Source organism: Notothenia rossii (genome assembly GCF_949606895.1).
Source record: "Notothenia rossii genome assembly, chromosome: 6".
Lineage (NCBI taxonomy): Eukaryota > Metazoa > Chordata > Actinopteri > Perciformes > Nototheniidae > Notothenia > Notothenia rossii.
Window position 1 is genome coordinate 26,803,418 of NC_136909.1, and position 24,965 is coordinate 26,828,382.

At 39.8% G+C, this 24,965-nt stretch overlaps 1 protein-coding gene across 7 annotated transcripts; it reads right to left on the reverse strand.

Annotated features, from left to right (window-relative positions):
- Positions 1 to 1,501: 1,501 nt before the first annotated feature.
- LOC307043145 (uncharacterized protein) lies at positions 1,502 to 24,217 on the reverse strand. 7 transcript variants are annotated; one of them, XM_079687420.1, is made up of 5 exons: positions 23,464 to 24,217; positions 22,716 to 22,763; positions 18,667 to 22,521; positions 18,055 to 18,223; positions 4,165 to 6,123 (listed from the first exon to the last, which is right to left on the reverse strand). In XM_079687420.1, the coding sequence occupies exons 3-5, from the start codon at positions 18,865 to 18,867 to the stop codon at positions 5,246 to 5,248; spliced, it is 1,248 nt and encodes a 415-aa protein (XP_079543546.1). In that variant the 5' UTR covers positions 18,868 to 22,521; positions 22,716 to 22,763; positions 23,464 to 24,217; the 3' UTR covers positions 4,165 to 5,245. The 7 variants fall into 7 exon arrangements, with proteins under 7 accessions (XP_079543548.1, XP_079543546.1, XP_079543544.1 ...); XM_079687418.1 differs by having other exon boundaries at positions 18,667 to 22,763; XM_079687421.1 differs by having other exon boundaries at positions 22,716 to 24,217.
- Positions 24,218 to 24,965: the final 748 nt, after the last annotated feature.

The following is a 24,965-nucleotide window of genomic DNA, read 5'->3' on the forward strand; positions in this document are numbered from 1 at the left end:
GTTCCATCTCTAAAATTGATCCTTGTACCTTGCCCATTATTTAAACAAACTAATTCCTTTGCCTCCATTCAATCCTCCACCACCTGTCCGTTGTAATCTGTTGATCTCCCTCCCCACATTGTATTATGTGCATTAAAATCCCCACACCATATTATTTCATTTCCTTGGCAAAGACTGTCTAATTCCTCTATTTTGAGTTTATTACATGGATTATAAAAATTCAGGACACTAATTTTCCTTTTATTAATCCAAACTTCTACACCCACTATTTCTAAATCATGACTGTTTTTAAAAGTTAGCTTACTATAAGACATGACTTCTCTGATAAAGATTGCACATCCCCCTCCCTGGCCATCATTTGTATCTTGTCTTATAGCAGTATATCCCCCAATTATGAAGTCCAAATGAGTCTTCAGCCATGTTTCTTGAATACAAATAACGTCTGGTTTTTCTTTTAACTGATATATATAGACAAGTTTACGCGCCAAAACACGGGTAGCGCCATGACACTACACAAATACACTTCATTTCCGCCGGATGTCTTTTGCACAGCGTCTGTCGGTGTAAACCGATGTAAACAGTCAGACGGGCACTGGTGTAAACACAGCGATTTCGATGCTAACAGTGATGCTAGCTTGGGAACACGATTCTACTTCTTTGACTGGAGATGGCGTTACTCTCCCCCACCCGAATTCAGTGCAAAACTGGGAGGATAACATGACGACGTGGCCCAGCATAAAACCAAAATAAACTGCCTTATTTAGGTCATGCCCACAGGAGCCAACAGTTGTCTGTTGTTTACATAATGCACAATTTACATGATCTCTTTATGCTGTGCAATATATCATATGTGCCTGTACTGTTTGAGTGAAAATAAAGTTTGATGTAATTTAATTTCATTATTGCACTGTTATTGCATTATTGCATTTCATATGTTCCTTAGAGTGCTACAATTTCTTTTAACACAGTTCATCATTCATATTAAGCTCATACTGTACATAAATAACACTGAATGAATTAATTGTTGAGAGGAAACTAAAGAAATGGCTTCAACAAGAAAGATCACATGTTTAATCCTAACAGGTATTACAAATTAAAATATAAAAGCAGCCCACACAATTACATCACTATGAAAATATTCATATATAATATTAAAAAATACAATGCATGCAGTATTTGTTGTGTTTATCTGTATTTAATGAACAACATGGCTGGGTGCTGGGTGCTGGTTTGTGGTCGTAGCACTCTCTATCTAACCACTCGTTCAGGTGCTTTCTCGAGTGATTGCAACCAACTACCGCACACGTAGTTCCCGAACCACTTTTCTTCATGTTGTAATTGTTATATCCTCTTTGTCTCTGCGATATCAGTGCTTTGTCGGCACAACGGAGCTAGCTAGCAAAACAAACCCAGTCCGCCAAAACGGAAGTGCATTGCATCGAAGGGAGGAGTTCAGGATGTAGAGCGGAAACGGCTCAATAACTTGTGTATAGGTCTTGAATTCTTGTCCATTTGCAATAAGGCTTCTAGCATTCCATTGCAGAATGAGAAAAACCATTCATCTACTCACTAATCTGTGAATCATCATTATTGGTGGCTAGCATTTCATGTATCATTTCAACGGTTATATCCTTTATCCCCAAAAATTCACCTGCTGCCTCCACTATTGTTTTCAGTCTTGACCTCTTTTTTGTCTGTTGTAAAGCAACATTCACCACTTTTCCAATAAAGGCCACAAACTTGTACTTATTAACAATCAATGCATCCTCTCCTATCACACACTTATGTGAACACTTTGTGGAGCTTTCCTTTGCCTGTGGGAGTTTGGGAAAATCTTTTGAAGAGAACATACTTGATGCTACTTGGGATTTCCTAGCTATGTTTAGTGAAACCTTTTCTGTTGCTTCAGCATATGACACTTTATTTTGCACTTTGTATCTCTGCACCTCCTTGGCCTTTTTCTGCACTTCACAGCCCTGATATGCAGCACTATGTTCCCCACCACAGTTACAACATTTCACCTTAGCACCTGCAGTACAACTACCATATTCATGTTCCCCCGCACGTGTTGGACACCTGGGCTTAGTTGCTTTGCACTTGTCTGCCACATGCCCAAACCTTTGGCACTTAAAGCACCGCAGAGGTTTAGGGATGAATTCTCTTACTGGAAAGCTCATGCAACCGATCATTATCTTCTGTTGTATTGTTTCTTCAAACTGAAGAAGAACAGACAAACTATCCACTATCTTACCTTGATACCTAGTAGGAAGACGCTTTACTACAGTCACTTTCCCACCTTTAATTTCCTTCTTGAGTTCTTCTATGCCGATTTCTATGGGAACTCCACTGATAACTCCAAGTATTTTCCGATTTGCTCCAGGAACATGGCATTTAATTCGAACTTCATTCAGAGTCTTCATTTTCAGTAACTTTTCCTGTTGTCTTGCATTAATCAACTCAACCAACATCCGTCCTTTGCTCAGAAATCTTGCTTGTTTTATCGATCCAATTTCTTTGTGAATTGCTTTAGTCAGGGCCACTGGATGTAGCTTAGCTGCGGATTGCTCACCAAATTCCACAATCACTTTCCACTCTTCATTCTCAATCCTTTTCTTTACTCTCTTCAATTCATTCTGTGAATCAGATTCACTAAGACTGTCACTTGACATGTCTATCTTCTTTCTTGAAGTCTTTTTCCTTACTTCATTCCATCCTCCTCTCCAGGACTCAAAGAAGCCATTCCACCAGCTGCTCTCAATCTCGCACTCACTTCAACGTTCACTCCTATCTCCGTCTACTCAGTCTCAACACGTGTGTCGGATCCAAGAGCAAGAGCAAGAGCGTCTTTGTTTTTTGTGTGTGCGTGGTGGCTGTCACTCCTGGCTCCCGGCTCAACCTCCACTCACCTGCTGCAATCAGCTGCGCACCCTCCCCGACTACACACCTGCTTTCCATCAAGCCATTTACAACGACATATCAACGGAGGCTCCACAACCTTTCTCCGCCAGATCGTCAAGTATCAGCCGTCTCTCCTCCGGTACACAGCACCGTATTGTGCACAACACAACACGGTACACAGCACCGTATTGTGCACAACACAACACCGTAGTGTTGCATTAGGTAACGCGAGATACGGTTGATACTTGCCCATTAGTTTCTGTTATGGATCAGTATCAACAGTCCTGCCAGTAACGTTACTATATTATGAATGCTACTTTAGTTATAGCCTGATATATGATAGCTAACTTTACAATGTTGTGATGTGACGTTAGCTAACATTCTGTAGCTAACGCCGGTCACTCAACAAGATAGCTGCCCAGTTCTCCACTGGTTCTCCACACACCACAGCTCAATTTCTCTCCGATGGCCGTTATTTCTTCTAATCCTTGGCTGCTCCTGGTCTCTTGGACGCCTAGCAGGCTCATAATTTTAAGGTTGTGGTCCGTCATATGCATTCGAATATTCATGTTCAACTTCTTCTGTGTCGAAACTAGCATTGGGATCCATGTTTATTAATACGTTACACCGGCCGCTCTCCCACTTGTGTCCCCCGTGTTACGTCACACGCGGGAGGTCCCGTGCCGAGGCTTTTTTATGCGGAAGTGAACATTTCTTACAAAAACGACGCCAGATGTCACTGTAGTGTATATTTCTGTATATTTTTTTGAAAATCTAGTGCATTCATCATTTTCATACACATTTATTCACAGGTGTCTTTAACCTGGAAGTTGCTCTTTAAAACTGAAAAAAAAAAAAAATGCATAAATAAACGTTAACTGGTAAAATAAGATATGAATGAACCACAAAAATAAAATAAGTTACATGTATTTGTTATTGGCTATGGTAGGTTATTGGTTATGTTCACATATTTATTTGATTAATAAAATGTAAACCGATCTTTTTCAGATGGGTGTTTAGAGTTTTACCCCCTAGATCAGGTCTCTGTAATTGTGTGCTCAAAGTGCACCAGATTGAAGCATTTCACTTAAAAATGTTCAAACAAATCTTCCCGGGGGGGCATACGCCCTCATACACAATACAATATACAATATAAATGTATATAAGCTGTCCACCATGTCAATAACTTTCTGTTTTGGTAGTGTATTGGTCTTTTGTAGAGGTTTTTCATTGCCAGCTAAAATCTTACCTAGGGCAGCAAATTAGTCAGAACCAGCCCTGGTGTCATCCCCACATCACCCGCCATTTGAAACATGTTCCCACGGCTATGTCCACGACAGTGGCCGTGGGTAACTTAATGTCCCCATGATCTGAACTGTTATTACCTGCAGTAGATGCAGTGTTACTGCTGGCGATAAGGGCTGGTTGTTTTAACCATTTTCTGAGTTCCATCATTGACTGCTGTGTAAGCACCTTGCAGATGATGAACGCGCAGCGGCACAGGTCACGCGCACCTGACATAATAACGTTACTCACCGTTTAAATTGACCAAATAAATGCAGCAGACAATTTTATTTAACCACAATTACAATTTATTTTATTTCAACTATATTCTTCTTATGTCATTTTTTTCACTTTTCATTTTTCCAATGAGGGTGCATAACGACTCAACTGAGGGTGCAATACACCCTTATGCATCCCCGTAGAACCGGGCCTGCATATGACGCACACCTGCACACTTGCTAGCCTGTTCCACTCTTTGTTTTCCGAATGCCAGGAAGGATTCTTGCCTAGCTTCTGAAGCAAGTGACTCTGAAGACATGTGCTACCAAGCAAGCATCCTCGTGATTGAGAAACGGCCTCTATGTCTGAACTCGATCCTTAGAGTAATGTGTTACGGAGCCTTCTCTTCAATATTGTTTCCACATAACGAGCATTTTGCGCTGTTCTTTTCCAATGTGGAAGCAGAATGTGTGAAAGCCTATAGCACGATGCGGGGTGTGTCTCTAGACTGGAATAGCGGGGCCCAGTACGTGAACTTGCCTCGCAGGTGCAAACGCCAGGATAGAGGATATCAGACTCCAGAGAAAATTTGCTCGAGTCCGAGTCCAAGTCGGAGCGTCAATGTACAAGTCGAGTCCGAGTCATCGTGGTGGGAAAAATTCACGAGTCCGGGTCCAAGTCATTGTGCGCGAGAATTCACGAGTCCAAGTCCGAGTCGCGTCAATCAGTGCGCGAGTCCGACTCGAGTCACGAAAATCTGCACTCGAGTCCGACTCGAGTCCGAGTCCAGGACTTGAGTACTCCATCTCTGGTGTAAACCATGTAATACCTTTGCAATTCAAAGTTATGCCTTCTCGGCAGCGTGAATCCTTCTCATGTGGCTCAATAATCCATGGTTATGTCCGAAATTGTTCCCACATGCTTTACAAGTAAACGGTTTCTCACCTGTGTGGACTCTCATATGCCTTTTTAATTTTGACATCACAATGAAGCTTTTCCCGCAGGTCATGCAAACATGCGGTTTCTCACCTGTGTGGACTCTCATGTGTCTCTTAAAGTTAGAGTTCAATCTGAATTTTTTTTCACATGTTTTGCAAGTATATTTCTTCTCACCGTTGTGGACTTGCATGTGTTGCTTCAAGGAACTACTTTCTCTGAAATCTCTTTCACATGTTTTGCAAGAATATGGCTTCTCCTCCTTGTGGGTGGTCATGTGTCTTCGTAATACTGACATGTACTTAAAATCTTTCCCACAAGTTTTACATTTGAAATTATTTTTCACTGTGCAAGTATAACGTTGCATGTCTGACAAGTTAATGTTGTTTACTTTGTTCATTTTGGTTTTGTGATGTATTTTGTCTATTTCTGGATCCACAGTTCTTGTTAACCCTGCGTCATTAGAATTGTGAGAGATGAGCTGCAGATTACTTTGTGCTTCTGATACCACAGCGCTTATAACTGGCATGTTGCCTACACACTCTTTTGCACAAGTCTGACCGCTGTGCACACTTTCCTCATCAGTAAGAGTCACCATGAAGGCATTAGTCTCCTGCTTTAGTTCAAGCTGCTCTTCCACCTGACGGGTGCAAAGTTCCTCCTGTTCCTCTTTAATCTGTGGAGGCTCTGGGTCCTCTTGGTCCAGACTGGAGTTCCTTTCCTGACTACAGAGCTGCTGGTCAGTGAGAACCTCCTCCTCATTACAGACATGTTGCTGAGGGAGCTCTGGAGGGACAGAAAATAAACAAAGTGCCGTTAGTGTGGTGTTAGGGAAGCAAATTGCATTCAATGCTGGGCAATGGTGTTAAGATCAATATCACAATATCAAGACAACAACAAACAAGACTATAGAAATGCATTATGCACAACATTTATACATATATTTTATAAAAATAAAAAACATTACGCCACCAACTTTTTTAAACTATAACATATTCTAACAATGTGTGCTTTATGTATTTGTGATCTGTTGTTGGAGATCTAAAAATAAATAGAAATAAAAAAAGGATTTCATGGTTTGTTACCATAGTTTGTTACACACCTGTTCTGTGCAGCTTTATATGAGGCTTCAAGACGGTATCCAATAATCTGCGCTGACGATAAATCTCCTCCTCGTATGCTGATAAAACTTGAGCAAAAACTCCAAATATTTCATCGGCAGCTGCGGCTAGTCGCTCGTTGATAACACTTCTCAGTTTCTCAACTGCAGCCATTTCTACTGTGTGAAATATATAGACGTATGAAGAGACAAAATAAGCCAAACCAACTTTTATTTTTCTCGTTGGCATGAACAACACAACTTCCGGTGGAATGTTCTTCTTCGTTGGTTTAGGGACTCGTTCTGCACTGATAAAGTTACACTACTGCCACCTACTGGATTGACATTCAAAAATACATTGTCCAAATCTCCCACAATAACTAACAAGGGAAACAATAACATAAACAACATGTTCCCCAACACTTGTTCATCGAGTTGCATGAATCACTTTTGTTTGACTTTTAGGTGAACCTTTTCTCACAAGTGTCACATTTGTAGTTATTCCTACAATAAACAGTATTTCATTTGACTGATAGACGCTTTTATCCAAAGCGACTTTCATACTCAATACTGAGGACAATCCCCATAGGAACAATTTGGGGTTCAGTGTCTTGCCCAGGGAAACAACGACATGCTGACTGCACTAGGGTTTGAACCTGTAACTCCCTGATACAAACACCAAGGCTCTATCCACTGCGCCACACACCTTTTACTGTATAGTCAATTTAACATTTTGTTCTTGTATCTTATTCTATTTACATGTATCTAGACTCCTGCATTTACTTAGTCAATTACAACATTCTCTGCATTATTTAGTTTATTGTATTTATTTATTGTTCTGACATGTATATATAGATTACTTGCACATTGGTCTTGCAACACAACCTTATTCTACTTTTTTCTACTGTTTCCTCTTGCACTATTTGTATTTGTATTTATTGCATCTGTTTTATTGTGTTATGTCCTCACTATGTTACAATGTTGGGGGAGCTTGGGACTTCAGACTTTCAATGCCATTTTCTACACTGTAGTTACTGTGCATATGAAAATAAAGCTTTTCAATTTTGAATCTTTGAATTTGAAATGCTTTTCCCCGGCAGAGGTGTAAAGTATATTTACTGAAGTACTGTAACATTTTTAGATACTTGTTATTTACTTGAGTATTTCCATTATTTGCTAATTTGTACTTCTCCACTAGAATTCAGAAACAAATCGTATACTTTTATTCCACTGCATTTATTTTATACCTTTATTTATTATTATTTAGCAGTATATGTGAAATGTAATCAACACTTAAAGACTTTAGTTACACCTGGAGTAAATTCACAATCTACCCTGCACTAACAAAGTGATTAAAACTAGCTGCACCTTTACCAGCTTTGACTAACACTTTAATGCATCAATAACTATTATTAAAATATATCATATATATTATTCTGTAAGGGGAAATCTGCACAATAAGTGCTTTTACTTTTGTACTCTACTTGAGTAACCTTTGAATGCAGGACTTTAACTTGTAACAGAATATTCCTACACTCTTGTACTTCTACTTTTACTGAAGTACACGATGATTACTTCTCCCACCGCTGTAAACCGGTGTGGGACCTTGTGTAGATTTTTTACTTTAAGAAATCATGAAACTCCCCATTTTAAACATTTGTTCTCTGGGTCCTGATCAGTACTGGTCTTCTTGTGAATTGCTCTTGCATGGCTTTAGACTCTGTGAGAGTTGTGAGAAAGGTAGTGGACACTTTGGTTGGGATGAATCTGGGCCCTTTCTGTCAGATTTCAATATTATAACTGAGATGTTGGTTAGTGGCAGTGAAACTGTGCAAATGTAACATGTGATTTTTACTGAGGCCATTGTAACCTTGCTGTGCTATTTCAACATTCGTTATAATAAAGGAAATGAGCCAGCTCTATTCAATAGCTATCATTAACATGATTCATATTTTTTAAGCCATTGCAAATACAATGTTTTAAATCAAATAAAAAACACAGTACAAGGGTGGAAGGACTTTACATAGTAATGTGTGAACACTTTTTTATGGAAAACCTTAATCTGAAACATAGATAGACGTTTTTCATTTAATTGATAGCCGTCAAATGAATGTACCGGCTTGGAAAGTATTCTCCTGTAAAATGAAAAGTAGAACTTTATGTTGCATGAAAGGAAAGCAATAAGATGCCATCTGAGAACCATTTAGTTTTTTATTTGAAATTGTTCAAGATCTTACTTGTGATTCAAATGCAATCTCTTATTACTGTTACCAAAGTTCAATATGAGGCAACTCCGGTGATCAAACTAATCAACATATTTAAATAATATAATAACTTAAGCTCAAGCCCATGTGGCTATCATTTAAACATCTACTGTTTGTAACAACTTACATCCACCTACTTATTATGTCTGTCATACCTATCAGCACCTGGATGACCTTCATTTGCTTATATCTTTAGCGTTTAGGGTGAATCTGGTATTTTTACAGGATGACCAAACAAAGCTTTATAGTTAGATACATACATTAGATCACACAGCATTAACTGCATCATTACTATTCCTTATTACTGCCTTAAGCACCATGTCGATTATTATTTCCAACTTCAGCAAATGTCACCTCAAAACCAAAATAGCAACCAAAAAAACAAATGAATGCCACTGCAAAACACAATGACATATCACAATCATAAAAGTTATCTTTGCAAGTGAATGGCAGTATTAAACATGTTGGCATATGTTGCATTGTTCAGTCCCAGAGGTAGCTGCCTGGCTAACATTCATCCAGATGAAAAAAGTGCTGCATTTATGTGCCTTGTCACTTGTGTTGATACATATGGAATATACTTTTTGGTGTAAACCATGTACCTTTTTTAATTCAAAGTTACATTTTCTAGTCAGTGAATCCTTCTCATGTGGCTCAGTAATTCATCGTTACGTCCTAAATTGTTCCCACATGCTTTACAAGTAAACGGTTTCTCACCTTTGTGGACTTTCATATGCCTTTTTAATGTTGACATGTCAATGAAGCTTTTCCCCGCAGGTCATGCAAACATACGGTTTCTCACCTGTTTGGATTCTCATGTGCCTCTTAAAGTTACAGTTATATCTGAATTTTTTCCCACATGTTTTGCAATTAAATACATTTTCATCTGTGTGGACTGGCATGTGGCCTACATTCCACATGTTCGGGAAGAATATGGCTTTACATCCTTGTGGATGGTCATGTGTGTTCGCAGTATTGACATGTCTTTAAAATCTTTCCGACAGGTTTCACATTTTCTTTTTTTTTACAGTGCAAGTATTACGTTGCATGTCTGACAAGTTAGCCTTGTTTACATTGTTCCTTTTGGTTTTGTGATGTATTTTGTCTATTTCTGGATCCGCAGTTCTTGTTAACCCCGAGTCATTAGAATTGTGAGAGATGAGCAGCAGATTACTTTGTGCTTCTGATACCACAACGCTTATAACTGGCATGTTGCCTACAGACTCTTTTGCACAAGTCTGACCGCTATGCACACTTTCCTCATCAGTAAGAGTCACCATGAAGACATCAGTCTCCTGCTTTAGTTCAAGCTGCTCTTCCTCCTGACGGGTGCAAAGTTCCTCCAGTTCCTCTTTAATCTGTGGAGGCTCTGGGTCCTCTTGGTCCAGACTGGAGTTCCTTCCCTGACTACAGAGCTGCTGGTCAGTGAGAACCTCATCCTCATGACAGATATGTTGCTGAAGGAGCTCTGGAGGGACAGAAAATAAACAAAGTACTGTTAGTGTGGTGTTAGGGAAGCAAATTGCATTCAATGCTGGGCAATGGTGTTAAGATCAATATCACAATATCAAGACAACAACAAACAAGAATATAGAAATGCATAATGCATAACATTTATAAATAGATTTTATGAAATAAAAAAATAAAACATTAGGCCACCAACTTTTTTTAAACTATAACATATTCTAATAATGTGTATTTTAACTGCTGTGTTTTGTGTATTTGTGATCTGTTGTTGGAGATCTGAATGTAAATGAATAAACAGAAAATAGCTAACGAGAGGCTTTAACCATAATGAATCCCATTCAGATTGTTTTAGAATTTGTAAGAACTTGATAGGAAACTAGAAAATTCAGAGAAATGTTGACTGTGTGACTGAAACTTGGGTGCGCGTCCCGATGCTAACATTACCCCCGCTGAGTAAGTATTAATAACATTAGTTGTATTGTTAAGGTACAACAAAGAATATCCATTAATTTTAGCTCGCTTTTAGCTGACTATTTTAACTATTAATCTATTACCTTTTTGGATTCTAGAGCCACATTCTTGCATCGTTCCTGAACATCTTTAAATTACCACTGGATTTAGTTAACGACCGACAGGTGTGTTCAAAGATCAAAGTGTTTCCACGGCAACGCCCTGCCAGTGAACGAGAGACAGCCTCTCAGAGAATGTATTCACAATATTGTGTTGCATTATTGCTTCTAAGTAAAAAAACTGTAACTCCAATCAGCTAAATATCCTACCCAGAGTATTTAGGATACCAGATGAACAACTGATGGCTCTCGTGTTGGCTATATGTACAAGTCCGTTTGATTAAATTGATATATCGGTGCGGCCGGAACAAATATCCCAACATTGTGATCACCAAAGTATGAAGAGTGAAAATTGTGGCCAGCCGAGCAATAGTTAGAAAAAAAACTCAGAACATTTTCCAGCTCCTCTCCCCTCTAGCCATGATGTCACCACTCTAAGTCTTAACGAGCTCTCCCATACACACCCATTATAAAATGTGAAACAGTGTGAAATGTCCACAAAACGTAAGCTGCGACTACATGAGAACCGTACTAGCTATCAAAAATATCCAAATAGTCAAAAAAAGTCCATAGTCTCGAGAACCGTTTAAACTTGTGATTGTTGTTCTACGTTAAAGTGTGCGGAATCTTTATGGGGTCAAATTAGTGTTTTTGATCTCTGTTCAAATGGATTTCTCATTCATTGCTATGGAGCAAATGATCGCAGTTTTCAGCGAATTTGCGTGAAAACGGCTCGGTGACTCTCTTACAAAAAGACATAGCTGCCCAATCACGGTTATTCCGAAAAGTTTTGATGTGTTTTTTGTGTGTTTAGTGTCAACGCTGCCAGACGAGTAGCATGACAACATTTGTGGCGGAAGAAGGAAATAAGATAAGATAAGTATGTTGAATACTATACTGTGTGTGGGTTTGCAAGTCACACAGAATAAGAAAGTATTTTATTGTCTGTTACACACCTGTTCTTTTCAGCTTTATCTGAGGCTTGCCTACAGACTCTTTTGCACAAGTCTGACCGCTGTGCACACTTTCCTCATCAGTAAGAGTCACCATGAAGACATCAGTTTCCTGCTTTAGTTCAAGCTGCTCTTCCTCCTGACGGGTGCAAAGTTCCTCCTGTTCCTCTTTAATCTGTGGAGGCTCTGGGTCCTCTTGGTCCAGACTGGAGTTCCTTTCCTGACTACAGAGCTGCTGGTCATTGAGAACCTCATCCTCATTACAGACATGTTGCTGAGGGAGCTCTGGAGGGACAGAAAATAAACAAAGTACTGTTAGTGTGGTGTTAGGGAAGCAAATTGCATTCAATGCATGGTTTGTGTATTTGTGAACTGTTGTTGGAGATCTGAATTTGAATTAATAAACAGAAAATAGCTAACGAGAGGCTTTAACCATAATGAATCCCATTCAGATTGTTTTATAATTTGTAAGAACTTACTTGATAGGAAACTAGAAAATTCAGAGACATTTTGACTGTGTGACTGAAACTTGGGTGCGCATCCCGATGCTAACATGCTAACACCCCGCTGAGTAAGTATTAATAGCATTAGTTTTATTGTTAAGGTACAACAAAGAATATCCATTAATTTTAGCTGACTGTTTTAACTGTTTATCTATTACATTTTTGGATTCTTGTGCCACATTCCTGCATCGTTTCTGAACATCTTTAGATTACCACTGGATTTAGTTAACGACCGACTGTGAACGACCGTGTTCAAAGATCAAAGCGTTTCCACGGCAACATCTGTTCTGTGCAGCTTTATCTGAGGCTTCAAGACGGTATCCAATAATCTGCGCCGACGACAAATCTCCTCCTCGTATGCTGATAAAGCTTGAGCAAAGACTTCAAATATTTCATCGGCAGCTGCAGCTAGTCACTCGCTGATAACCCTTCTCAGTTTCTCAACTACTGCCATTTCTACTGTGTGAAATATATGGATGTATGAAGAGACGAAATAAGCCAAACCAACTTTTGTTTTTATCGTTGGCATGAACAACACAACTTCCGGTGGAATGTTCTTCTTCGTTGGGGTCAGAGGGCCTAGGTGTAAAAGTCACGGCTCGCCACTGGACAATACAGAGACAAAGTGGAGTCTGACTTCAAAGGCTGTAACACCCGGAACATGTGGGCGGGATTAAGAACAATGACAGATTACAAAGGGGCAGCGGGTGGTGCTTGGGGACTGTCTGCGTCTCTCCCAGATGACTTAAATGCTTTTAATGGTCGTTTTGAGATCAGAGAGGCTGTGGAGGCACAGCAAGATCAGGATCCCTACCCTTTTGTTTTAAACAGGGCAGATGTGTGCAAATCCTTTAAAAGGGTTAACCCACAAAAGGCCTGGACTTGATGCCATCCCTGGCCGTGTTCTCAGGGTGTGTGCAATTCAGCTGGCAGAGGTGTTCACAGACATCTCAGGGCTCGACATTATAAATTGCCCGCTGGCCCGGAAGCACTATTTAGACACCCCGGACCAGCATAATGTACTTTCCACTTGCCCGCTCGGGCCACTAAAAATATTGCTTTAAAAAAAAAATTGTCCTTTGGTATTGGTATTTTGACTAGCAATTTAGTTAAATTGTTTCGTTTATTAACGCTACAACATAGCGTTTCGTGAGGCGGTGGTCGTTGTTGGGTGAAAAGCAAACAGCTGTTTGCTGCGGAGCGCAGCGCGAGCAGGCTCCCGTGGGCGGGAGCGCGCTACTTCTTCACTACAGACTATCGCGCCACCTAACCATTCGCCAAAATGTTTTTAATAGGCTAGTTGCACAAGATGGCGTCTATCAACTTCCGGCGGCTGGGTGTGAGCCCGAGTACTTCCGGTCTTCGCCATCAATCACTGTACGGAGGCTCAGTGAATGGTACACATTTATTTATAAAGCTATGTAGGGCAAACTCCCGTATTACATCTGTTCACTGATAAAGCAGAAAGTTGCAAGCAGCTATTGTCTGAGATCGCATGATGTAGTCTTGTTAGATGTGCCAAGAGTAAGGACTGTCTTAGGTAAGACAGCTTTTATGTGCGCAGCTCCACTTGCTTGGAACAGTCTATAGCTAAAATTGAAATTGAGCAATTTTATTTCTCTGAATGTTTTTAAAGCACGTCTAAGTGAAATGCTTTCTAAACTATGGTTATTTGTAAATGTTGATAAGTATGTAAATATGTTGTATGATATCCTCTATTGTTTGTTTTTATGTTGTTTTATGTTTCATGTGGAACTTAAATTGCTGCAGGTCTCCCTTGTAAAAGAGATCCATGATCTCAAGGGACCAATCTGAATAAATAAAGGTTTGAAATGAAATGAAACATTAGTGTACCACACAGAGGTCGCGTTAACCGAATATATTCCGTCTATGACATATTTTTTTTAACAATGACGGAAAAATCTGAAAGCAGTCCGTCATTTTGACGGATTAGAACAAACACAGAACAGCGCCAACGTTTCCCCGCAGCAGGGCTGCGGTGTTATGCCGTTATGTCGTTTCCAGACCTAACTTTGCCGTACAAATCATTGAAATGTCTGGGAGTTTTTGCTTTACGCTGTTGCGTTCTCCCGCGAGGTGCAGTGGGCATGCATAACACCGGTGTTGTGCCAAATTATGCACTCCCGGCGGGAAATGCACCCCTTGTCACGAGAACGCGCATTTGAAAATGATACGTTTACACCTTAAAATGATGCTTAAAACGAAAAGTAAACGTCCAGGGTTTTTAAGGGTAATTTGCAGTCGTTTAGTGGTAGGCTAGCAAGTCATGATTCTTGTGTTTAGACTTTTCGCTCCGTATTTTGATGGCATGGGCTGTTGCAATATACGTTGGTCAGGGGGTGTGACGCTGACACATTATTTGTTGACGCACAGGTGGCCCGAGGGGACGACATGAGCCGAGGGACCAGCTACCACTAAACGACTCACAGTCTGAAAATGACCATTAAAAAAAAACTGAACGTTTACTTTTCGTTTTAAGGTCTAAACGTTTCATTTTGAAATGTGCGTTCCCGTGACACGGGGCGCATTTCACGGTGGGGGTGCATCATTTGACACAACACCGGCACTAACAGTTCATAACCCCTCCCCCCCCCCGTTGACAATTCACCAGGGTGCTCTTCCCCCCGTCAGTTGTGTACAAACCGACGAGTAATAATGGATTTTGACGGAAATGTTACGATCCTGTCCGTCAAAATGACAGACAGCAAAAAAGTCTAGCGCAACCTCTGGTACCACACTACATCATATGTTATCATATTGTGGATTTATTATATGATGTATTGTCCTTTGTTATTTTTGTGTGCATTTGTTTTGAGGTTATAATTCATTAGTTATATATAATATATATATATATTAGTTATATTCATTAGCCGATTCTTTTGAAAATGAAAAATGGAAAACGAGCCAAACGCAGTAGCATTTGGATGCACTTCAACCAAAACCCAGGCAGTGATAAAGCGCACCATTTGTTAAGGCAAACTATCCCTTAAAGCAGGGTCAACAAATAATCTCCATCGCCACTTAAAAACACAGTATCTAATATAAAGAGTTGCGTGAATTTCATTCAAGGCAAGACAACTTTATTTACTTAACACATACAGAGGGTAAATTCAAAGTATTACATTCACTGACATGGATATGGCGCCACCTTGTGTCATGTTTACAAAGAAGATTATTGACATTAGGTCTGGCAATACAGTCAATCATTATCCTGGTGATTATTTCGCTTATTTTCCCTTCAAAGAGCCATAATTCCCATCACTAATTGCTGCCCAGGCTTAAGGTCCATGTGGAGAGGTGCATCAGAAGAGACAAAGAGAACAAACTATTTGACAAAGCCATACCACTGTCTGTGTGTGGAAGCATTGAGGAGCTCTTCAATGTGGCTTGCTTCCTGGTAAACTACCAGAACGGACCGCTGGTAAAAGCATGGGCAAGCCTGGGCAGCAATTAGTGATGGGAATTATGGCTCTAACTCCTAATGACAGGAAGGCAGAAAGCGCATTATACAAATAGTAATACTCATAATAATAGCAGACATTTTTTAACAATGACCACAATCTCATTATTTTAATAAACCAATATGAACAATTGAGGAAAATGAGGAAGAACTGATGATTCAAATGTTGTAGTACAAGTAGTAATGTAGTTAGTGCATAAATTACTATTTTTTTTAAAATTGTTACTGGAGACATGTACAAAATATATGTCATGTGTATTATTGCAACACAAACATTATATTGTAGTTTTAGTGTCGCCAACTCCGTTTCTAACATTCAAAAAGACAGCAAAATGCGTCTATGATTATTTTTAGTATTTTCGATCTCCCTCCCCCGCCTGCTTGCGAGGGGGCGGGGGCGGCACACCCACCCGCCCGCAATGTTAGTTTTGTTCACAATTCGTTTAGTTAGTTTAAGAGTACCGTTAAAACACCGGACCGATAAGCGGTATCGATAAAAGTAGTAGTACCGTTAAAACCTTAATGATACCCAGTGCTTGAATTGGGCCGGTACTCACCGGTACGCAGTACCGGCACTTCTGATTTTTACCCATGTGGTACCGGCACTTCTTACTGAGTACCGGCAAGGTGCCGGTACTCAGTAAAATGCCGGTACTCAGCCGCCGGCAATATACGTAGGCTATATATTGTAAACGCAACGCAGCGCAAATGTGGGTCTGACTCTGCCTCACAGAGGGTGACTGGCTGTCTACATGACGTGGCCTGCCGACATTGCCACTTTCATACAGATCATACTAATGCCCTCGATTGGTCTCTGTGTGTCATTCAAGCTCGGGAGGGTGTGTGTTGGTGTATGTGTGGCGCGAGCGAGCGAGAAAGCGCGCGCACCGGTTACGAGTATTGTTGTTAGCATCTGGTGCTAGCTAGCTGCGCTAACGGATATAAGGAGCTGTTTCAACAACAAGGTGGAGGGAAAGTCCTTTGCTGTCAGACTGAGAGGCTGATAACTACAGCTCTGGTGAGGTAAATTACTCTCTGAGTCTTTAGATAGTTAACTTAGTTTAAGTTATCTCAGTGGGTCTCAAACGGTTCGGTCACCATTTATGTAAACACATATTTCCATTTGAGGGGGTAGTGATTAGTAAAATATGCATGAATAATACAAAAAAAATGTTAACTAGGTGAAAAAAGGTAAGATAAACTTGTTGAGAGCTAAAACTAGTCTTTGCTGTTGCCTCAAAGAGGAGCAGGGGGGAGAGGAGGGAGACAGGAGAGGCCGATTCAGGAGCCCAGACACACTCACAACTATAAATGAACCAAAAACAAATAAATAAACAAGTTTCAATGTTTTTTCATATTGAATATTGTATGTTATTGGTTATGGCCATGTACTTATGATTTTATGATTATTTAAATGTATACATTTTTGTTTCATATGGGTGTAGTCTCTTTATTTCCCCCTCAAAATGCACCAGATTGATGCATTTAAGTCCAACATTCAAAAAAAAATCTTACCGGGGGAGCATGCCCCCGGACCCCCCTATAGGATTTGAGGCCCGGCCCCACTGTTCCCAAATAGATTTGCAATTTTTTTTAAATAGTGACCCATCTCCATATGTTTCTTTTTGGGTAGTAGATTTAAACTAGAGGGCCATCACTTTGTGCAGCAACGCTATTGACAATTAAATCCAGCAAAATGGCACAAAAAACTGGTAGTGGCCTCAGGGACGAGGAGTCATTTAACCAGCCAGTAGGAGTCAAGCTTTACTTTCTTTTATATCCATAAAGAAAAAGTAAATCTGTTTACAGTTGTTTCATTATGGATGTTGAGAGGTATCCATATATCTCTTCATTTTGCTCTCAAAGTGCACCAGATTGTTGCATCTAACTTCAATATTTAAAAAAAAATGTTCCCGGGGGAGCATACCCCCGGACCCCCCTAGACTAGAGGGTGTCAGGTCCACTCCCCACTTATAAAAATAGCACTTTACCACTGCACCCCCTCTAATCTCAGATGCACCCTGAGTCATTTTGTTTAAGTACAGTGAGCCTTTCTAAAATATACAGTAAAGAGACAAACCCACCAGCCTTATAGGATATACTATGACTTTGTGCCAAATACTTGTTGCTGATTTAGAGTACTGGCACCTTTTTTATTCCAATTCAAGCACTGATGATACCCATCCCTACTTGCTGCTCTCTGCTAAGGGTCTGTGGTTGCTCGGCTGTGGGAGTTTCAGATGCAGGTTGATGGGCAGTGGGGCTCTCTGTAATGCAGGTTTACTTACAGTTTTTGTTAAAATAAAAAAAGGTAGTCAAATATATGTATATGTAGACATATGTACTTAACACAATCTTTTGAAAAAAAAAAATACTCTTACCCTTTGCCAAGAGGAATTCATAAGCCCTCCGCATTTTGTCCAGTAAGGTTTTGGTGGCAGGAGTGGGGGGCAGATGGGTTATTATATCAGCAGCCCACATATTTGAAGCCCTTTTTGGCTTGCCATAAAATAGAATTGGCTTGTAGCCTAGAGCCTCAAGTTTCCGCACCTGAAATGAACAAAAGCAGTTGACACACATTTGTTTGACCCGTTACCTTAAACACATTAATACTGTTTATTTTGGATTATTATACAAGCAACATGAAGGTATCTTGCATTGTGTAAGACTAATTGTTATTTACATGCAAGGGCTAAGGTACACCTGCTGTTTCTGGCATTGCCTTCATTACAACAAAATCATTATTTTACAAAGAACAATACGCATTGTTGCTCTTTTTTTGGACCAAAAACACTGTGTGGGGCTCTCACAAAATATTTACAACATTTAAACATCACAATCAGACAGATGGGTCAAAGAGGTAAATACGATCACTGTAAGATGTAACATCTGACAATAGGACTATATTTTCAAAGGCCTGATCATATTTTTAGTATGTTAAAAAAGGGACTTTCACTTCAATTAACAGTAACTTGTGAAATATTTGTACTTACTGCAATACAGGCAGAATCAATTATACGTCCAACATTTCTGTTTTTCACCACACCTTGGCCCCATTCACTATTCAGTGATGCCGCTTTTTCTTTCAGTTTGGTTTTGTTTGACAGGCTTCCGTAGCAGGCACTGCACGTTTGCCTACTCCTCTGATTTGGAGTCTGGCAAGCTGGGCAGGGCCTGAACTTAGGTCGAGTCATGACAAACAGGTAGAAAAACAAAAACACAGAAAGGGACTAACAACAGAAAGATGGACAGATAAGACACATACACAGGTACACAGACAGAGATACACAGACAGCAACAGAGATAGGACAATATCACTAGGGGAAACGACGGGGACGTGGCTCTTAAAAGTGCCTTTGGATTTACGCTATTACAGCTTATAATGGTGTTTAGCTTTCACTGAGAACTCAGAAGAATCTGTTGAGAGAAGAAAAGACAATTAGGAATTGAACACCTTACATTTACAGTGGCGTTATCTTTGTATAAGAATTAACGACATCAACATAGCATGATTACAAAAAGACAGTTTTGAGCTATGGTAACACAGGTAACTGGAAATACATTATTAATGGAAACCATACAATTCCCTATGACTGTAACCTGTAAGATCATATCTGACAAATAAAGGTCACCTAATATGTACGGGGCTTGGCATAAGTGGGACACCTGTCATGGACATGAAGGAATATTTCTGAATTGTTATGATTATTTTAAATGTTTATTGTTGTGTCATTCATTTAATCAACTCTAACCCCATTAAAAACACATAACTGATATATAATAACTACGGTCATAAACAATAAAAAATATTATTCATGCAATAAGAGGTGTCAGTTGTTTGCCACCTCTTAATTAAATAAAGTTGAACTTTAAAGGCAACACCTTCTGTGCTAGCTTATAGCTAGTAGCAGCTAGCTAGCGTTCAGCACATTTGATGCAGTAAGTTATACTTTTTTGAAAGTCTTAAAATGATTTACAGGCGAAAAAGACGATTACCCTGCACTTGCAAATGTCCCAACAATGACTTATTGGTCCGACATATGGCTGTTTGTGCTGAATATTGAATGATGAGGCCAGATTTAAAAAAAAAAAAAATGAAATTATAAATAAACTGTGACCTTTAAGGCTACGATGTATGTGATGTCAGATAGTAATATAAGAGTAATAAATGAAAAACAGGTATGAAATACTATATGACAGTAAAACAAGAATAGAAAGGGGAGTGATTTGTAAAATATCCATAAAGAAAAAGAAAATCTGTTTACAGTTCTGTTTCATATCGTGTTGAGAGATGTATCCATAGATCTCTTAATGTTGCTCTCAAAGTGCATCAGATTGATGCTTTTAACTTCAATATTTAAAAAAATCTTCCAGGGGGAGCATGCCCCCGGACCCCCCTATAGGAGCTTAGGTCCACCCCCCACTTAAAGAAAATAGCACTTTACCCCTGCCCATATGCCGTGAGCTGGTTATCGAGCCTTCATTGTAACAGTTGCGGGTACACTGTGTATGTGCGTGTGGGGAGTGTTGCAGTAGAAAAATCCACTGTAGCGCCCGGTACATTAATGGGAAACCCTACATCAGGGCTATTCAATTGGCGGCCCGTGGGCCAAACCCGGCCCCGGGGTGATATTTACTGGCCCTTTGAGTATAATGTTAAAAAGTAATCACATTAAAAAAAAAGAAGAAGAAGATTTTTCTGCCTTTATTCCAGAGGGTGTTAAATTGAGAGATAGAGGGGAAGACATTGCCTGAAAACTAGCTACTGTAGTGACAACTCCTGTCATTTATTGCATCTCTGCATGAATAATTAGATAATTTCACCAAAATTAAATGGTGTTGATGGTTAAATTAGCTTCACATGTAGGCCTACTGAGTTCTGAACTTGCCATTTAGATCTATAAAGGCCTTGGGGCTATGTTGTTTGATTTAATTAAACACAATATATGCACTCCGCTATGCTGTTGTAGTATTTACCGTATCTGAAGCTCTTAATATGATTGCTCATATTTCAAGCCATCTTTTTCCCGGTGTAGGTACCATATCTGCACGGCCTACCAGATCAGCACGGGCTCTGTTACGCTTACTAATAGAGAGCTGCAGTGACGCTTCCTTAAACCCGGAAGTAAACTTCTTCCGGTTCCTTCTTCAAAAACCAATGCAAATTCTCCATAGGATTTTGGAAAATAACTCGAAATAAGGTCTGTGGTTGACACACATTTAAGAGAGGGATCACGTTTTGTTCAGCCGGATAATCTCCATATTATAACCGTACTTTTATAATTTTTGAATCATAAATCTAGTCGCCAGAAGCAAAATGCTAACGTTATGCTATAAACGAACTACAAGCCAGTACAGCAGCAGGGTCGCACGACTTCAACGTCACGCCAACTTAAGATCGTTTCAGCTGACTTGCACTGAAACTGCACTTTGAACACTTTAAATATATTATTAACATTTTAAACTGTATACTCCGGTTATGTAGGCCCTTTTTGTTTTGTTTAATGTATACCACGTTTATCTAGGCCCTTTTTGTTTTGTTTTATGTATACCACATTTATCTAGGCCCTTTTTGTTTTGTTTTATGTATACATGTCACACTGTGGGAAACGATATTTCTGGATGTATAACACATGTAGAATTTTTGACAATAAAGCTGACTTTGACTTTTGTGCGCTTGCATATTTTAACAAAGCTTTTCATTTTGGCCACACTGAATTTAACTAGAAGTCATGGCTGTGTCAATTACCAGTCTGTTAACGTTTTACAAAGATGACAAGAAGAGTGTAGATAGAGGAGAGAACCACTACAAGTCAGGACACGTAAAACAGTGCAGCCTAGATGAAGGTGTGCTTACCGGTGTTGTCAGGGCTAGCATGAGGGACAAGGTTTATAGTGTCGGTGAGTAGTGATAGCAAGAGTACCGTTAACCTAGAGTTAATTTATTCACATTAATTCCCATCAACAAATCCATTTTATGTGTCACATGAAATCTTTATTTCAAATATTACACACCATGAAATAAACATACAGTAGGCTATAAACAATTAAAAGGGATGATTGGGAAGGCATTACAAATGTAAATATATTTAAAATAATAAAACAATCCCACCACCACAGGTATCTACAGGAGAAGAGGGAATTCTCTCCACTAAATGTGAATGCCCATGTGGAGAATGGAAATGCAGTCATGCGGCTGCATGAGCCATCTTTGCCATCCACAATTTCAGCTGCACTGACACCCCCCGTCAGTGGAAGAAGCCAAAGGCAGCTAAACGTACGCATTCAGTGGAGGAGCTATTTCCTCCAACCAATAACTAATTTAACCCGTTGACAAGAGAGCCCACCTCCGAAGATCGTGACTGGCTGAGGGACGGACTCGGGGGCAGGTTCTCCGGAATCTATTGGCTTCTCTCCCCCGAGCCAGAAGAGGAACACTGCAGCTTGGAAACACTTACTGTTCCTGAAATTATCAAATCTGTTGGGCATCAGGGACCTGAGGCAATTGTGGCATTGTCTGAGGAGCAACAGAGGGCAATTCAGGTGGCTACCACTGGTCAGCGAACCAGCCCAAACTGGCATTTGTTCAGGAAAGGAAGGTTGACTGCCAGCAACTTTGGAGCTGTCCTGAGGTCAAAGCGAGTGACTGCTTCCCTTATTGCCAGGGTGCTAGGGCAACAACAGGCCCTTGATGGTGTTTTGTCTGTACAGTGGGGGACTATGAATGAATGTGAGGGTGTCAGGGCATTCACCACTGCAACCCAGATGCAGGTCCATGAGTCAGGATTGTTGGGGGCATCTCCACATGGTCTGGTAGGGTCTTCCGCTGTGCTGGAGGTAAAGTGTCCCTACGGAGCCAGGGAAATGACAATTAGTGAAGCATTGCAAATCAAGGGCTTCTGTGTCAGTAAGGAAGGAGAAACATTCAGCCTGGGTGAGGAACATCCTTACTGGCACCAAGTGCAAGGTCAGCTTCACCTCACTGCAAGAAAGAAGAAGAAATTAAAAAATTGTGAATCGTTTTTCATTTACATTTACTCACCTTTGCAATGTTGTGGTTGTTAGAGTGTTAGGTTTCCTGTCAGCTCCTCTGTTGGGAAGATATAAAATATTAGTTTCATGGAAGTCACACCGTCACATATAAGAGCATTAAAACATACAGTACATAGGCTAAAACAAAACATCTAAAGATATAACCTTGCACTTTGATAAGTCTCGTGAACATTTTCACTATTTTGGCATTTTTATAGATCAAAATTGAACTAAAGAAATAAATGGCAGATTAATCCATAGGTGTCGGCTGCTACACTAATTATAATAGTTATATTTCTTAATTAATTAAGATAATATATTACTGTATTGATCCCAATTTGGGAAATGTTTGTGTTTCAGCAGCATAACAAGAAAAACAAAATATAAGTTATTATATATACAAAAGTATGTGAGGGATGGAATATTAAATTGAATATAAATGTAAAATGTAAATGTGATTTTACGTCCAAGAGAAGCTATGGAGCAGAGAGTTCTCTGCCAGCCAGAGATGATTTGTTATTAGTTCAATATGTCAAACTGATTTCCCTGACTACAATCTTTAGTTACATGGTGAAACGTTATGCTGCTTGTACTAATTAGACTTATCATATAAGCCACACAGGTTTTAATAGGATGTATTCATTATCTTTACTTATGTTGCGGTCTTTTCAGCAGCGCCATCTCTAAAACGGCGATACAGTCACTACCCATCATTTACATTTCACCGTGACATGGATAAAAATGTAACGTCAGCTTACCTCATGGCACGAATCCAGACTCTCTTTTGGAAAACATTGGCCGGGAAACGATAGAACAAGCACGCTTCATGCGAAGACCTGTGGCTGCAACCCGGAGCAAAGCAACAAACCATTGCGTAGCTAACTAGTAGCGCTAGCTTTAGCTAACATTAGCTAACGAAACGAACTGCCGAGTAAAATTCGAAAACACTGGTAATTAATTATTCTATAATTTGTAAAACTACGTTGTTAAAAACGACAATTTCAAAAATACAGATTCTAATGGTCAGATATAGATATACAGATACTAAAGATAGGCATGTACTTGCTTTCAAGCAGAACACAGGGGAAAACAAACTTAGCGGGAGTGTTTACGTGTTAGGCGTAATGACGTACAACGGCCTCGACAATTTCTGTAGTCCTATTTAGCCACTCGGTAACAACCATCGTTTTTCAGACACGTAAACTCTTCAAAAATCACCAGTGGGGTCACTGCTGATGTATTTGATGTCGTAGAACAAAACGTGATTTATCTCTTACATTTGTGTCAACCACAGACCTTATTTCGAGCTATTTTCCAAAACCCTATGGAAAAAATGTATTGCTTTTTGACGAAGGAACCGGAAGTGCTAAAAATGCTAACTTACTTCCGGGTTTTATGACGCGTCACTGTGGTTCTCTATGACGTCACGCATTGGCTGTACGGCAACCCAAGAGGACATTTTACACGGCCAAATTCCGCAAAGAATATTAAAAAATATCAATCGACAGTGAATGTATGTCAGTGGAACTGTGTCAGGAAAGTGAAGTGTTAATTAAGTAATGTTATTGAAGAACTGAAATGCATAAAATTGAAAGTTAATATCATATCCCTCCGAAATATGGTCGTAGACTTTACTGATGATTTAGAATTTATTGAAACTCCAGACTCAACGTAAGAGCTTCTGCCTCTTCGGGGGTGCTAACATTTAAACATAAACTTTATTCTTTACTTTCTCCGTCTTTATGATATCAGATACCGTCATGTTGTTTCCATAGCAACAACAACTTCCTGTCAACAGCTCCTGTTTCACCTGCTTAATACAGTTATCATCAGTGCTACTTTGGTCACATCGGGGATCCGTAACATTTACAATAGTTGAGATGTGATGGGGGGGGTTATGTTTTTTTGTCTGTGTTCTGGGTTCCTGCAGTTTTTTGAACAGACAATGGGATATGATACATATTAACTTTCAATTTTATGCATTTCAGTTCTTCAATAACATTACTTAATTAACACTTCACTTTCCTGACACAGTTCCACTAACATACATTCACTGTCAATTGTTATTTTTTAATATTCTTTGCGGAATTTGGCCGTGTAAAATGTCCTCTTGGGTTGCCGTACAGCCAATGCGTGACGTCATTTGTAAGCGTAACGGACCCCGTGCTGATCTGGTAGGCCGTACAGATATGGTACCTACACCGGCTCCTTGCTTTGGATCATTTACATCAACCGGCCCCCATTCCAAACGAATTGAATA

What these genes read in the sequence shown, in the direction of transcription:
- LOC307043145 (XM_079687420.1), bottom strand. Translation starts at nt 18,867, where the DNA reads ATGACTCGACCTAAGTTCAGGCCCTGCCCAGCTTGCCAGACTCCAAAT. An exon ending in TTGATTCTGCCTGTATTGCA is followed by an intron (nt 18,224 to 18,666) that starts GTAAGTACAAAT and finishes TGTTCATTTCAG; the next exon opens with GTGCGGAAACTTGAGGCTCT. An exon ending in TGAATTCCTCTTGGCAAAGG is followed by an intron (nt 6,124 to 18,054) that starts GTAAGAGTATTT and finishes CTGTCCCTCCAG; the next exon opens with AGCTCCCTCAGCAACATGTC.